We start from the raw sequence: 15,766 nt of genomic DNA, 5'->3' as shown, positions 1-15,766 counted from the left end.
CGCCTCACCTGCCCTCCGCCCGCGGGCGCCATGTTCGCCCGAGCGATCGCAACCACCTCGAACGGAGCGACCCCGGCACGGAGCGCCCCGACCGGCGGCAGCCGCGGCTCCCTCAGGCCCAGGCAGGAGCGACCGGCGCCGCGTCCCAGACACCGCGACTCCTCAGCGTCTCGCCCCTCATTGGCTCCCGCGCAGATGCCTGGGCGTAACCAGCCAATCCCAACAAACCATACTGCTACCGTCACGCGCGCGCGCCGACTACACCCCCCAGCATGCATCTCGCCGTGGCGCACCCAGGGGCGCTAAGCCAATCTGATCCCGCTGCATAATAATTAGGAAAGCGCAGCCAATCAGAGCCCGCGCATCAAGGGCGGGACCCCGAAGGCGCGAAGATGAGGGGACCTGGTGGTGTGAAGGCGATGGCGGCGCGGGGACACGGAGGCCGCGCTGGAAGCGCCACGACCGTTGTCGCGCTGAGGCTGGTGCTGCTCCTCGGGGCCGCCCTGGGCCCCGCCAGGGCTGCGGTGTATTTCCAGGAGCAGTTTCTGGACGGAGGTTTGGCGAGGGCAGTGGGGCGGGGGGGGTCTGGTGTGTGGTGGTGGAGAGGGTCTGGTGTGTGGTGGTGGAGAGGGTCTGGTGTGTGGTGGTGGAGAGGGTCGTGTCCCCCCAACTTGTTGTACCGCGTTTAGTGACTCCCTCTTGTGTTGCTGGTACCGGCATTGCGGGACAGACAACTGGCAGAAGAGGTGGATGTATTCTGAGTACAAACCGGGCCTTGGGAAGTTTAAACTCACTGCTGGGAAGTTTTATGGAGATCCAGAGCGAGATAAAGGTGCGTGCGTTTCATTCAAAATTTGCTGTGGGAGCCACCTCAAGAGTTGGGAATTTGCCTTTATAGATGTGCTGTGTGTGGCAGTAAAAGTGTTTTTTAATTGCAAATGGAGACAAATATAAGTTTGACTATTGTGCTAATATCTTCACAGGTTTACAAACTAGTGAAAATTCTAAATTTTATGCCATCTCCTCACGATTTAAACCATTCAGTAACAAAGGGAAGACTCTGGTCATTCAGTATACTGTGAAACACGAGCAGAAGATAGATTGTGGTGGGGGATATGTTAAAATTTTTTCCTCAAATTTGGACCAGAAGAGCCTAAATGGAGATTCGCATTATTACATCATGTTTGGTGAGTTTAGAGTTATCTTGTCATGACTAAAACACTAACACTGCTGTTGTGCAATTCTACGGTGGCTGTGAAAATGGTTGAAAAAGCATAAAGGAAGGCTGTCTTGAAAAAATAAGCATGTTGTGACTGCAAGGAGTTAGTTCTTCCACACTTGAGAGATCTCTACGTATTAATAAAATACATATTTATGCAAACATTCTGAGCTGATTTGAAGGATGTAACAGAAAATGGTCGGAGTGTTTTTATAATAAAGGTGGTTGTTCAGCAGGATTTATGTTTTTTGAAAACCTTTAACTGTAGCTGCATACTGTGAGCCATTATCTGCCCTGATAGACTTGTCTTAGTGTCCAGTGATTTAGTGTAATTTGTACACTTCTCTGCCGAAGTGAAATGTGTCATTATGTATCTAATATCGTTATTTGCCTTGTGCCGGATACAGCTCTTCTTTTGCGTGAATTTCTGTTTTCTGGGTTTAGTTCTGTTACAGAACTGCACCTAATTCTAGTCTAATTCTAAGGTAGATTTACGGACTGTGAGTAAAAGTCCATTAAAAATTCCATTACAAATGGAATGGGAGAGGTGCCCAGCAGTGTTAGAAGGAAAAGGTAAACCACCTGTATTTTTCTGCAGAGAAGTTAAAGACACAAAGCTTATAATCTCTTTGTTGTAGGGCCAGATATTTGTGGATCTGAGACAAAGAAAGTCCATGTTATTTTAAATTACAAGAATAAACACCATCCGATCAAGAAACCGGTCAGATGTAAGGTAAATACACATTTCAAAGAGACGTGAGCTTGAAAATACACAAGTTACAGGGATATTAGGGAAAGAAAACTTAAAAACTAAACCAAACAGACACAACAGAAACCCTGAACAACCATTCCAAACATGTAACACCTTTCCACTTTTCATCGTATCTTAAAAATCATGTTAATTTGGTGACTTGAGGTATTTCTTCATTCATTGTATGCCGATACAGGACAAAATAAAGCTGCAAGGGTGCTGTATGTGATTAAGAAATGTATGTCTTTGTGTTTCTTAACTGAAACCTTAATTCCAATTGTTCAGAACCGATGGGAGGACTGGAAAATAGATGTGAAAAATGTCATTAATTTTCTGCCTCTAGGAGACTTGGGAATTATTTTTTTCTTACTGCGGCTTGTGAAAAATCCATTAGAACTTGGTTTATAGTTGTGGCGCGAGGCAGTTCCTGAGAGCTGTGTTTAAGATCCTTAAAAAATGTCCTTGTGTTTTTAACACCCAGGTTGATGGATATACACACTTATATACTTTGATTATAAGGCCAGATCAGACTTATGAAGTAAAAATTGATAACCAAATGGTCGCATCCGGCAACTTAGAAGATGATTTTGATTTTTTGCCACCGAAGAAAATTAATGATCCCACAGTGAGGAAACCCACTGACTGGGATGATAGAATCCAGATTGATGATCCAAATGACACCAAACCAGAGGTGATGTGCTCTCCTTATTCTGCATGACTGGATTATTTCATTTCTACTGAGTACACGTTTGATCTAGTTGAACTCTGCACTAGTTTACTTTCTTAATCTTTTTAAAGGATTGGGATGAACCTGAATACATCATGGACACCAGTGCTGAGAAACCTGAAGACTGGGATGACACTGTGAACGGAGAATGGCATTATCCTATGGTCAAGAATCCTCTATACAGGGTATAAATAATTTCACAGAATCCCAGAGTGTCAGGGGTTGAAGGGCCCTGGAAAGCTCATCCAGTGCAATCCCCCCATGGAGCAGGAACACCCAGATGAGGTTACACAGGAAGGTGTCCAGGCGGGTTGGAATGTCTGCACAGAAGGAGACTCCACAACCCCCCTGGGCAGCCTGGGCCAGGCTCTGCCACCCTCACCCCAACAAGTTTCTTCTCATATTCAAGTGGAACCTTTTGTGTTCCAGTTTGAACCCATTGCCCCTTGTCCTATCACTGGTTGTCACCAGAAGAGCCTGGCTCCATCCTCCTGACACTCCCCCTTTCCATATTGATCCCCAGGAATGAGTCCCCCCTCAGTGTCCTCTTGTCCAGCTCCAGAGCCCCAGCTCCCTCAGCCTTTCCCCACACGGGAGATGCTCCATTCCCTTCAGCATCTTTGTTGAATAATACAGGCCCCAGCACTGACCGCTGAGGCACTGCACTAGATACAGGCCCCCAAGACTTGGCAAAGATGATGGAGAGCGGTCCAGCAATGACCTCAGCCAGCTCCCTCAGCACCGCGGGTGCATCCCATCCCGACCCATGGGTTTATGGATGTCCAGATTGCCTGACTGCTCCCTAACCCAGTCCTCATCAGCCAGGCAAACTCCTCCACTGTCCTGCCTTCCTCTGGGGCCTCAGCGGTACGGAATCCTCAGCCTCCAGCAGAGCAGACAGAGACGAATCCTAGTTATCTGTAACACTTTAAGCAACATTTCTTTGCCTGACTACTCAGAACATGCATTTTTGACTAGGGGGAATGGAAACCGAGGCAGATTGATAACCCAAATTATAGAGGGGCTTGGCCTCATCCGCAGATCGACAATCCAGATTACTGGCCAGACTTCAGTATCTACAGCTACGAAAATATTAGTGTCATTGGACTGGATATCTGGCAGGTGAGATGCCCTTATTGGAAATTCATGAACCTTTTTTCTCACTGTGTGAATAGCAACCTCTTTACCCTTTGCATATAAACATTATATATTGGTTTTTGATCTTAGGGACCTGTGTGTTTAGGTTATTTTTCCCTCTTTCTTCAAAGGTGAGAGCTGGCACAATTTTTGACAACTTCTTGATAACAGATGATGAGGTTTATGCGGAAGACTTTGGAGATGAAACATGGGGAGAAACAAAGGTAAGGTGAAATTCTTATGTCTGTTTTGGTTCTGTTTTTACCCCATTTTAAAAATCTCCTGTCTAATCTGACGAAGAACCTCTCGGTGCATAAAAGTGAAATTTTAACATTAGGGTCCTGAAGAGGAAATGAATCTAAAGCAGACGGAGGAAGAGCAGGAGAGGGAAAGGGTCATGGAGGAAAAATACTTTGAGGAGCGGTTTAAGAAAAAGCTGGAGAGAAGAAGCTCTGGGAAGGGCAGAGTGATGGGGCAGACTGCGGACAAGGAGGAGTTTTAACTGTTGTTTCAAAGAAGTTCACATTTTTCACATAAGGATTTTGATGTTTTGTTAACAGCTTGTTGAAATCTGCACCAATGGAGCTATAGTAAAACAGGATTTTTAATTTAGCATTAAATTTTGTGACTGGTGTTAGTTGTTTATAAAAAAACACCATAACGTAGTTAAATTATCTGTAGAAAAGGTTAATTTTTATTTAACTGTATCTTGCCACTTCTAAAATGGATTAAAATCACTTTTAATAAAGCACTAGGTCTTGGGACTGTTCTACACTTTCAGGGTTTAATATTGAATGTAAAATTCATCCTCATTTTCACTGAGGAAATGTCATAAGCTTTTAATGATATTCCATTAAAGGGTTCAGCATGTCAAGTGTGCGCAGCGTGTTTCACAACCTGTATCACAGCAGGGGGAGATGAGCTCTACGCTCATCATGCACCTGTCAGGGTTCGGGGTTCCCGCTGCTCCTTCTGCCCGAGTTACCGTCCGCAAACCCGTCCTGAAAAGTTTAAATGCATCCAGGCAATTCTTTGCCCTTCAAAAATCGTAAATGCACGCACACAGTGCCTTAGTTATTTTCTGAATAGGGTGGCGGGAGGAGCGTTTTGCAGAGTGAACAATGTGCCTGTTTTTCTGTCTGACCTCCCCTGTAACTCACTCGGAACTTGTTCGGTCACTTCCCTCATCCCTTCTCTGGTCCTTCTGCTCCTCCCTGTTTCCTCCCCACCCCTCTAAGAACTCACGCTATAAATTCAGCAAAGACTGAAGCCGGAGGGGGAAGGAGCGGGGGGATCCGTGGGAGCCCCAGCTTGGCCAGTTTCCAGTTTCCATCCTGGCTGAGGTCAAATTCTTTCACTTCTCGTTTGAGTTGTGTCCCTTCCGAAACAACTCCGGTGTTGCTGGGGGGTGAAGATCTTTGGAATCTATTGAAATACACTCTAATGCCACTGACCCTTTACCTTATCTCCTAAATGCATTGCTGTTCATTTAGCTTTTCTATGGCTGTGGTGGCCTCGCCTCGTCCAGCTTGCTTTCCCTTTATTTCCCCTACTCTTGTGAAGACAGCCAGCTTACTTATTTCCTTTAAAACACATTTTAGGCAAGGATTTGTTAACTTTGCTATTTAATGGTGAATATCCGATCGCAGCTTCATTTGCCGTGCTCCATTTTGGCAAGGTTTAGCGTAATGAAGCAATACAACAGGGTTTGCCCGGGACAAAGTTGAACGCAGGTCACCGAACTAAAAGGTCCGTGAGCACCTCGGCTCGGTTACCTGGAAGCACATTCCCCACTGTCCGTGCCGTAGGCGGGTCAGCGCCAGCCTGGCCGGCGGGGAGCGGCTGCGGGCCCGCCTGCCGCGCACAGATAAGCGGCGGCCGCTCTGTTCCCGCCTCACGTTCTCCCCTCAGCCGCCCCGCGAAGCCCCGGGAGGCGGCGGCCCAGCAGGCCCAGCCCGGGCCCGCGCGGTGCCAGGCGCTGCCGGGGCCTCCGCCGCTCGCCCCGCCCCCCCCCGCCCGCCTTCCCCCGCCCCGGCGCTGCCCGAATCAGTGGGAGGAAGATGGCGGCGCTCATCCCCCTCAGCCAGCAGGTAACCGGCCCGCCGCGCTCTGCCGGGCGGGGGGCGGCTGAGGGGACACGCGGCCCTTCGGGCGCGGCGGTTGAGGGGAAGGGGGAGGTTGAACCGGGCGCGGGTCCCGCTCGGGCGGGTCCATCCGGGGCCGGCGCTGGGGCCTCTCCCTGCGGCCCGGGGGGAGCAGGGCCCGGGCGGGGTGAGGGGCCGAGCAGCCCCCGCTTGTCCCCCGGGGTTCGGCCGCTTCTGTGGGGGCACAAAAGGCGCCTGGAGGCCCCGGAGCTGCTCCCCGGGGAAGGGGCAGGGCAGCCCCGAGGCTTGGGAGCGTTTCCCTCCCGGAGCGGCAGCTCCTTCCTTAGAGCCGCGGGGATTAACGCGCTGCGGGGTCCGGACGGGGCTCGCTCCCCCACTCGGGACACTTTGGTCACGTCACCTTCTTTTCCTGTTTGTGACACGGGGTTAATGTCACCTTTGGGTGTTGGGGTGTCATGACTGTGCTTAATATTTGGGAGGTGCGTGAGCAGCGCAGGCTCAGGGTGGCTATTTTATTGATGATAAAGGGCTCAGGGTGGAGGAATAAAAGGTTTCCACCCATCAGCGGAGAACGGGGCTCCTGCACCGAGCCTGGACCTTGGCGCTTGTCTGGCACCAGGAGGGTGACATTCCTTGGGGAGAGGCTGCTGGAGCTCTGGTTTAATGGCTGGGATCCTTGGGTAGATTTTGGCTCTTGTTACAAGCTTTTGGATTATTTTTTCACCCAAATAATTTAAAGCTGAACAGCTGATCACTGTTTATTCTCTTCCATACTCCTGTGAACGCAGTCAGTTCATTTATTTCCTTTAAAACAAAAGCAATGCCCCAGAAATGCCTTGAAATTAAAACTCTTTTCTACACTGTGTCTGGGCCGCTCAGGAATTCAGAACAAATTCTACTGATCGTTCAAATTATCTAAACGTATCGCTTTCCTTTTAATAATGGGCTTCTATGTGTGGTGATCTGAAAAATCATCTCTCGGTGGAGCTACGTGGTATTTGGGTAATTTGTAATTTGCTGTGCGTCTTATTAAGAGAGTGTGCTGCTTTTCAGCTCCGAATAGCAGTAGAGTCCTGCTTAACATCTGTTTAATTAAAGAAACATCTGAAAGCATCCGTGCACATCCAAACTTATCGATAGTTTTCAAGTGATGTGGTGCAAAAAAATAAGTATAGAATAAACTCCGGACTTGAAGATTTGTTGTGGAATTTACATTGGAAAAAATATGTCGTATTTGTTACACTAGAAATCCTGCCTCTGTGTTTAAATTCCAGTTGCTGGCATCAGTGGTATTTTATATAGCATATTATCTTTTGGAAACAGGGCCGCCTTCTGTGAACGCATCGGTTCCTTTGATGTATCGTTTTCCAGCTGATTCATTGGAAGCATTCTAGTTTTCAAGCTTTATTTTCTGTATGGAGCTGTCAAGAGCCATCTACCTGTAATCGGGGCAGCGAACAGAATTTCCCTGGAAGTTAATAAACTTCCCCTCTTAATAACATCAGTTTCATGATTACTACGGAGATGTGTGCTAGCCATAAAATACTAGGCATGGTGTTAAAAGGAGTAGGAGAGGTTACATGTGCTGTCAAGTTGAAGCATGTTCGCTCAGAAAGATCCAGAATAAAAATATTTACTTATTATGAGCTATAAAGAACATACGTACCTCAAGAATGTGAAAGTTTAATCACATTTGTTCTCATTAATGAATTTTATTATAGTTCTGTTGTTCTGTGTTTTTATTACGTTATGAAAGCGAATGTAGAAATCTAACTTACAGCGTGCAAGCTATTCAACATCTTGGCTGTCTCAACTGGCTGCGCGTAAAAACAGTTGAAGAGCAAGCAGGTAAAATCAGTTCGTGGCGTTAAGCAACTGAAACTGGATTTTATTTACCTTTAACTTTATTTTCTTGAGTATTTGATCACCTTATCAATAGTCTCTCCACTGCGCCAGGCGCTCAGCCTCCAGCTCTGGAGGTCACGGAGATTTATGGTAGAGATCCAGAGACAGTGTGGATCGCTTTGTGGCTCAGTCTTGTGAAACAAGAGGACACCAAGGAAAATGATTCGCTGCTGCAGAGTTCTCTGTGGCCCCGAGATGATCTCAGGACAGAGGTTGCGAGGAGCTGGGTTTATGGGTTGTTCCCTGCCATTTTCCCAGCCCTGTGCTAAGGGCCGTGGAGCCGTGTCTGCGTGCGTGCACCGTGTACAACGAGGCAGCGTTCCAGATATGCCATCACAGCGCGAGTTTGAGACGTGAACTTCAACTTTGAGGCCGAAAAACAAGGTTCTGCAGTGTGTGTTCGGGACACGGCGTGAAGTGTTGGTTGTGGGTCATGTTTTGGGGAATATGGAGTAGGCGTAGAAACCAGGGGCTTGTTAAACTCCAAGACAAGCTGCTGTGTAATAGGTTCTATCCTTTGACCACTCATCAGCTTCAAACTCTTCAAAACGCTTTTCTCCACTGCCAGCATTGGCACACACTTGTGTAGGTTCTTCGTCAGCAGATGTCATCAAATTTACAGAATCATCTTGAATTATCATGGTATGGTCACGTGAGGCGTAGACAGGCAGCTCTGCTATTTTTATCACTTGAGTCCATTTTGTCTGCTCTGCTTCACCCCAGAGATGCAGTCATCCAGGTAAATCGGTCAGAGAGGCTTCATCTTTGTTAAGTTCTGCAAGTAGAGAGTCGAGTGAGGAAGGGCTTTCCGGCAGCGCTTGGAGGAATATATCGCTGTAGCAGAAACTTGCCAGCGTTTCAGCACATCACCCTGGATTCCTGCCCCCTTGGTCAGGTAATCAGCTGGATTTTGTGGCTGACGATACCAAACGAGGACGACGAGAACGTCTGGTGATGGGGTGAGATCACTCCACGCTGCTGCTGGAGCGGTTTGCTCTGTATTTTGCTGTGGATCCAGTCTTCGTGCTCTAGGATCCTTGCCAAATAGAGGAGCTTGTAGTCGCTCCTTGGCTGGCTCCTCCGAGCTTTCTGAGAAATGAGAGCTGTACAGTTGGGTGAAAGTTGGCTAAAACATATTACATTTTATTCAGAATTGGACAGGCTATTTCTTATTTCCACCTTCTCTCTGAATGTTCTGTTTCCTGCTTTGGACAGGAACACGGTGCTTATCTATGCCAGCAAAAGAGATGAGGCAAATTTATGAGTTATAGTCATGGGTTGTTTCTTTTGAACTCCTGTCCAGTTTCTGGAAGAGCAAGAGCTTTTAGAGTGTGCTGACGTTGGAGAACGCCGTGGCTGATTGTGTTGATGGATCTAAGTGAAGTACATATAAAGTGTTTAGGAAACGCTTCTGAAAACGTGTGGTTCTTCTAGCTAAGTACAACTATTGATCTGCAAAGAGCTTCGCAGATCCCAGAATGTCAGGGCTTGGAAAGGACTTCGAAAGCTCATCCAGTCTGCGTTTGGTTAATAGGGTTATTTTGGACAGCTCCTTATAGTAAGGTTTGGTGTGTTTATTGTAAACCTAGAGGAAGATTCTCTTTGTGTAAAATAAAATGTCACGCTCCTCACTGGTCTTTTTCATCATATTTCTGTCTCCCTTCCCCTCAGTGCAGGCAGAACATGCGGAAATGCGGGTGGATGACAGGAAGAAGGTGGCACTTGGGAGGTGCCGTACCAGGGATCCGAGTTAGTGTGAAATAATCGTTCGTCAGGCGTCTGACTTGCCCCGCAGGTGGAGAGCGGGTGTCCCGAGGAGCCTGTGGGGTGTCCCACCATCCCTCATTTCACTCATTAAACAGTGGTTGGTTGGTTGGTTGGTCGATCACGCGTTTTTCGAGGCCCGTGGGTGCTCTGGGGGGTGGCTGGTTTGCGACTGCATTGTACCGTTTGTTGCACTCGACGTTGTGGCTGAGAATGGTGTGGAGGTTGTAGGAGGCAAGGGAGGAGATGGATCTTGGGACTTCTGCCGCTTCCGGCATTTCAGTTCCCGTTGGCTTGGAATGTCAGCAGGAGGGAAGAGGAATCTGGTTGTTTAGTCTCTGAGGAAGGCAGGACCAGCCTCTGCATGTGCTGCCTCTGTGGAACACGCTGATAACACCAGGGCAAAATCCTCAAACAGCATCATCAGGGAATCAGGACATTAACCATACCATGCTTCTTATTAACTGTTTCCGTTTAAGATTCTATTCCTGAAAACTCATAAGCACAGGCGTATTTAGAGACCAGGGCTCTGCGTGTGTGTATGTAATTGTCTGCTGAACATATTCCAAAGACATCTATACAGTGCAAGAGGTGCTCGAGTCAGCACTGCGGTGAGAACTCTGCCTTTGGTATCGGTGATTATGCAGCCGGGGCCTGAAAAATAACTTGGCAAATAGTTCAAAGCTGTTCTACAGAACCTTATTACCATATAGCAGTGTTAATTAAAAGTGTCGATGTAAGTATGGGTGATGATGAATAATAAGCTTTAAAAGGTGACAGGAGTCTGTTGGCTGCAAGTTTGGGGGCTTTACTGTTAATCCACACTTAGATTTCAAGTATGGAGTTTGGAACAGAGTGAGTTAATGTATGGTTTTATAGTTTTGATAGGATAGGAGAAACATGCAAAGTCCTACACTGTTTTATTTTCCGACAGTCCCTATCGTGGGCTGTCTGATTGCATGTCTGCCTTGGTTTTCTAACATTTCTCTTGTTTTTCAGTTTTCCACTGGGAATCCGTTATACGAAACTTATTACAAACAGGTAGGTTCTTCAAAGAAATTCTGAAAATAAAGTGCAGTTTCCTCTTTGCCAAGATTCCCTCTCTATTCCCCATCGCAGTGCTAACCCCTGTAAATTCTCTGCTGACTGGTAACGCGTGCTTGTACAAATCCTTTTGACCCAGAGACGAGAGGCGTTTCGGTCCTCACCTCTGCTTTCACAACAGATCCTTCAGTTGAACGGGATATTTTTCTCTTTCAGGTAGATCCAACATACACAGGGAGAGTTGGGGCGAGCGAAGCTGCGCTGTTTCTTAAAAAATCTGGTCTCTCGGATATTATCCTTGGAAAAGTAAGTTGAAAGAATTTGGTAAGGCAGTAACGCTTTGTACACGGCTGTTGTGCAGCTAACGTTGAGCACGAGAGGTTTGCGAAAGGGAATTCGGTGGAATGCAAACCAGATCCTTTGAACATTAGATGAACCACAGGCAGGTGGTAGCTCCAAGGTGTTGTTCTGCGTTTTGCAGGCATCTGAAAGGAAAAATAGCCTTTTGTGTGACATTTTTGTTGTTAACTCAAGAATTAAATAACGTTGTATGTCGTAATTTGCAAGCTGCAATGAACAGTTCAAGGAGGCATGTGGTGTAAACTGTGGAGCTGTTTTATTTTAAAATCACAATGGCTTTGATTTTGTATCTCCACAGATATGGGATTTGGCTGATCCAGAGGGTAAAGGCTACTTGGATAAACAGGTAAATTAAATGTTCCGTAGGCTTCTCGTGTTCTCTTCCACAAATCAGCCTTGTTTCAAGAAAACCCTGATACCCGTAGTACTTAGCCGTAGCCTTTTTTTGAAACTTCTCATTTGCAACATAAGGATTTTCTCCTAGTGCTGCTCACACCCAAGTAGATCACTTGTTGGGGCTGCTGGAGAAGTTTGGATCTAATTCTCTGTTCCTCTTTTGTTTTGTAAATAACCCGTATGTGGGATATAAAGATACATAGTCACTGAGTTTTTCGCAAATACAAACTATGATTTGTAAGATTCATTTAGGAATGTTGCTTGCATGAAAAGGTATAACTAACGTGTCTAAAAATGGCTTAGAATGTGAAATACCAAGTTACGGGAGACTGGTTTAGACTGGTTGCTCTTTTTAATAGAGAACGATATTGTTTGTAGGGTTTCTATGTCGCGTTACGCCTTGTGGCGTGTGCACAGAACGGGCACGATGTCAACCTGAGCAGCCTGAACTTGACTGTGCCGCCTCCTAAATTTGTAAGTAATACATACCTAAATAATATGTAAGTAATACATACCTATATCACAGAATCCCAGAATGTCCACTCCCTTCAGCATCTTTGCTGCCCTGCGCTGGACTCTCTCCAGCAGTTCCCTGTCCTGCTGGAACTGAGGGGCCACAACTGGACACAAGATTCCAGATGTGGTCTCCCCAGGGCAGAGCAGAGGGGCAGGAGAACCTCTCTGACCTACTGACCACCCCCTTCTAACCCACCCCAGGTCCCATTGGCTTCCTGGCCACAAGGGCCCAGTGCTGGCTCATGGTCACCCTGCTGTCCCCAGGACCCCCAGCTCCCTTTCTCCTACGCTGCTCTCTAATAGGTCATTCCCCAACTTATACTGCAGAACGTTTATATGTATTATATGAGAACTGAGGCTTTAGCTGGAACACTGGAACAATCTTCTCTTTCATTGATGTCGTGGTTCTGAGAGTTCAGGCTGCTGCCAGCCTGTTCTTCCAAACAACTGCAGTTGTGGTTCTGCAGTAGGAGAAATCAGCGTGACTTGGGTTTTTTTCTGGGTACACGTGCATCCTTGTTTCTTTTTTTGCAGTGTAGTTAAGCTTCATGTCTATAACTGTTTCTTAATTAGTAAGGATCAGAAATGAAGTGTGTATTATTATATATATACATATAAATAAAAACTTCTTTAATTTTAGCATGACACTAGCAGTCCTTTGCTGATCACCCCACCTTCCACAGAGACGCACTGGGCTGTTAGGGTAAGTGTAAAAGACAACACATTCCATCCATTCTTTAGAAGTAAATATTTTCCTTGGCTGTAATTTTCCCAGCGAGAGAGTTTTTGATCAAATCTATTTCACAGAATCAAGTACAAGTATTTTCCAAAAAGTAGAAATTTAATAAAGCCTTCTAATGCTGAGTTTTTTGTTTTTCTTCGAAGCGGGAAGCAAATTATGTGAGAGGAATAGTTTTTAGTTCTACAGAGTTTGTCAAGGTTTGTTTGAAATGTGGTGGGCAGCCTTGTCCTTTTAGAACACTACAGAAACACATCTTGTATGCTGCATGATGAAATCTCTCAGCTGTCATCACTTTAGCTTTGAAATTAAGCTCCTAAATCCTGCTTCGTGGGGTTTCCATTGCAGTACAGCACGGTGGCGCTTGCAAGAGAGCTCGGAAATTAGAATGAATACGTTACTGACCAGTCTTAATTTCTTGCAAGATCTCATTTTCAACACTTACACAGGCACACTTTTTTACTTATTCAGGCTATTTCTTACCAACTAGGTGGAAGAAAAAGCAAAGTTTGATGGTATTTTTGAAAGCCTTTTGCCAGTAAATGGTTTACTTTCAGGAGACAAAGTAAAACCAGTACTGATGAATTCAAAGCTACCTCTTGATATCCTAGGAAGGGTGAGTATGCTGTTTAGATTTTAGCTGTTCTCTCTTGAGCTTCTTGTAGTTGCAGTGTTAAATATTTAAATGTAACTTCTCAACGTGGATCAGGTTTTGGCTGAGATTTTACACCGAGTGCCTGCTCTAAAGCAAAAACATTAAGTAGGCTCTGAAGTCTTCCACTTAAATGTAAGAATAATAGTAGTAATTTGGGCCCTGGAATAGATTGGCTTCATTATCTCGGTAGTAGAGAGGCAGGAGAACCTCTCTGACATACTGACCACCCCCTTCTAACCCACCCCAAGTACCATTGGCTTCCTGGCCACAAGGGCCCAGTGCTGGCTCATGGTCACCCTGCTGTCCCCAGGACCCCCAGGTCCCTTTCCCCTACGCTGCTCTCTAATAGCTCATTCCCCAACTGATACTGGAACCTGGGATTGTTCCTGCCCAGATTCAAGACTCTACACTTGCCCTTGTTCTATTTCATTCCATTTTCCCTGCCCAACTCTCCAGCCTGTCCAGGTCTCGCTGGATTTTTAGAGCCGGTGTTGATTCACAGTGCCAGAAAACAAATTCAGTCTGTTTCATGAGCAAATGTTTAGCTGGGCCTAATCTAAGTAATACCTTCACAAAAATCTGTCAGGAGTCTGTAGAGGGCATGCTTGATATGTGATGATTTAACATCAAAAGCACAGAATGGAACTTGTTCTCTAAATCGTTGCTTTTATCACGATTGCTGTAGGTGTGGGATCTCAGTGACATTGATAAGGATGGGCACCTGGACAAGGATGAATTTGCTGTGGTAGGTTACTTTACCTTCTCGGTTCAGTGTGTCTGCCAGAGCAAATCACTGTGTTTTATTTCTCAGTTTTGCAGCTTTCTCTGCTTCAGTTGTCGGTTCTGATCTAAATTGTTCACAAGGAGCTATTAAATGATCTTTCTCAAATCCATGTATTGACCCTTGCCTCTGTCAGCAAGATTAAACGTTTTGGCATTACATTCAAAGTGATCTGCTCTGGTTTATATCTGTAATCTTACTGCCTGTTTTACTAATATGTAAATGACTGACACTGGAAAATCATGTTGCTTTTTCTTATAATTGTTCACGTTATCTGACCTTTTTGGCTTTGCAGGCAATGCACTTGGTTTATAGAGCTCTTGAGAAAGAGCCAGTTCCTTCCCTGTTACCCCCTTCTCTCATACCACCTTCTAAAAGAAAGAAGACGCCGGTTTTCCCTGGCGCGGTTCCTGTTCTCCCTGCGAGTCCTCCACCGAAAGACAGTCTGCGTTCCACCCCGTCGCATGGGAGCGTCAACAGCCTCAACAGCACAGGGAGCTTGTCTCCTAAGCACAGCATCAAACAGGCGCAGGTACACGTCTTATATATACATATAGATCAGTAAACAGCAGGAAAAAACCTTTCTTTTTGATTCCTGCCTCTTGCGAGCGCTTTTCTGAAAATGTGTTTGTTGTTGGCTGGAGGGAGTGAAATGAGAACGGCAAGACTTGGAAAAACAGGTGAATTTTAGTCCGAGTGACCAGGAGGTAGCAAGTCTCATAGGGAATTTTCACTTTCTGTAGAAAGTGGAACCACAGAAAGATTTTATTCATGTATCTGCTTTAATACCAAAGAAATCGTTAATCTATCTTCTAAAGCTCCTGTGTTATTAGCATGAGGACTTAGTACTTCTAGTTGGGTCCGTGTTTCCAAAGCTTTTCAACTGATGAATAGCTGTCGATCAGTATTTAAAATTCAGATGAAAAGCCTTAAGCTCAAACGTTGATTGGAAAAGGGGAAATGCCAGTTTACCAAGCAGATTTGACTGCGCAAAATGTTCGGCGCATCCGACTCTGGGTAATACCATATATCCTCAGTGTGTGGATACAGACTGCTTGTCTTCTGTTGAAATGCAACATCTTGTTTTCCAGCCCGCTGTGAACTGGGTAGTACCAATGTCCGAAAAAGTGCGATACGATGAAATTTTCTTAAAAACAGACACAGACATGGATGGGTTTGTGAGTGGCCAAGAAGTAAAGGACATTTTTATGCATTCAGGTCTGTCTCAGAATCTCCTGGCACATATATGGTAAGAATTCCCTAGTAGCTGTATTTTTGTAACTTGCTGATCTGGGAAGTCAAATCGTTCAGCCACAAGCCTGTTGGCAGAGGGTGTAGGGATGCAACTGGGAAAGCTGAGGCCTCCTTAGAATTAAACCTGGCGAGAGGGGTCAAGGACAACAGGAAGAGCTTTTTCCAATCCGTGGCAGATAAAACTAACAGCAGAGGCAATGTAGCCCTATTGATGAACGAGGTGGGTGCCCTGCTGACAGAAGATACAGAGAAGGCAGAGTTACGATTGGACTGGGTGAGCTTTCGAGGTCCCTTCCAGTCCCTGACATTCTGGGGTTCTGTGAACTGTCAGCCTAACATTAAGAGGGAAAAACCAAACCAAAGCAAACCCACCGCTTTTACTTGTCCTGTTCCCATGCTGTGATATGTGGGCT

General features: G+C 46.0%; 2 protein-coding genes across 3 annotated transcripts in view; both read left to right on the top strand.

Moving 5' to 3' along the window:
- Positions 1–392: 392 nt before the first annotated feature.
- On the top strand, positions 393–4,336 carry CALR3 (calreticulin 3; the record flags this gene model as incomplete). Its single annotated transcript, XM_080359183.1, has 9 exons — positions 393–555; positions 731–832; positions 984–1,187; positions 1,858–1,952; positions 2,452–2,661; positions 2,769–2,882; positions 3,676–3,819; positions 3,966–4,058; positions 4,172–4,336. The coding sequence occupies 9 exons, from the start codon at positions 393–395 to the stop codon at positions 4,334–4,336; spliced, it is 1,290 nt and encodes a 429-aa protein (XP_080215309.1).
- A 1,530-nt stretch (positions 4,337–5,866) lies between these two features.
- EPS15L1 (epidermal growth factor receptor pathway substrate 15 like 1) overlaps positions 5,867–15,766 on the top strand; it is a 34,738-nt gene continuing 24,838 nt past the window's right edge. For both annotated transcript variants that reach the window (XM_080359457.1, XM_080359456.1), the window contains exons 1-10: positions 5,867–5,924; positions 10,608–10,653; positions 10,873–10,958; positions 11,311–11,358; positions 11,787–11,882; positions 12,565–12,627; positions 13,154–13,279; positions 14,004–14,063; positions 14,395–14,631; positions 15,191–15,348. In XM_080359457.1, coding sequence (XP_080215583.1) covers positions 5,895–5,924; positions 10,608–10,653; positions 10,873–10,958; positions 11,311–11,358; positions 11,787–11,882; positions 12,565–12,627; positions 13,154–13,279; positions 14,004–14,063; positions 14,395–14,631; positions 15,191–15,348 — 950 coding nt within the window. In that variant the 5' untranslated portion in view covers positions 5,867–5,894. The remainder of the gene's footprint in view (positions 5,925–10,607; positions 10,654–10,872; positions 10,959–11,310; positions 11,359–11,786; positions 11,883–12,564; positions 12,628–13,153; positions 13,280–14,003; positions 14,064–14,394; positions 14,632–15,190; positions 15,349–15,766) is intronic.

The sequence above is a fragment of the Nesoenas mayeri genome (assembly GCF_963082525.1).
Source record: "Nesoenas mayeri genome assembly, chromosome: 25".
NCBI lineage: Eukaryota > Metazoa > Chordata > Aves > Columbiformes > Columbidae > Nesoenas > Nesoenas mayeri.
This window is presented reverse-complemented; position numbering and strand designations above follow the sequence as displayed.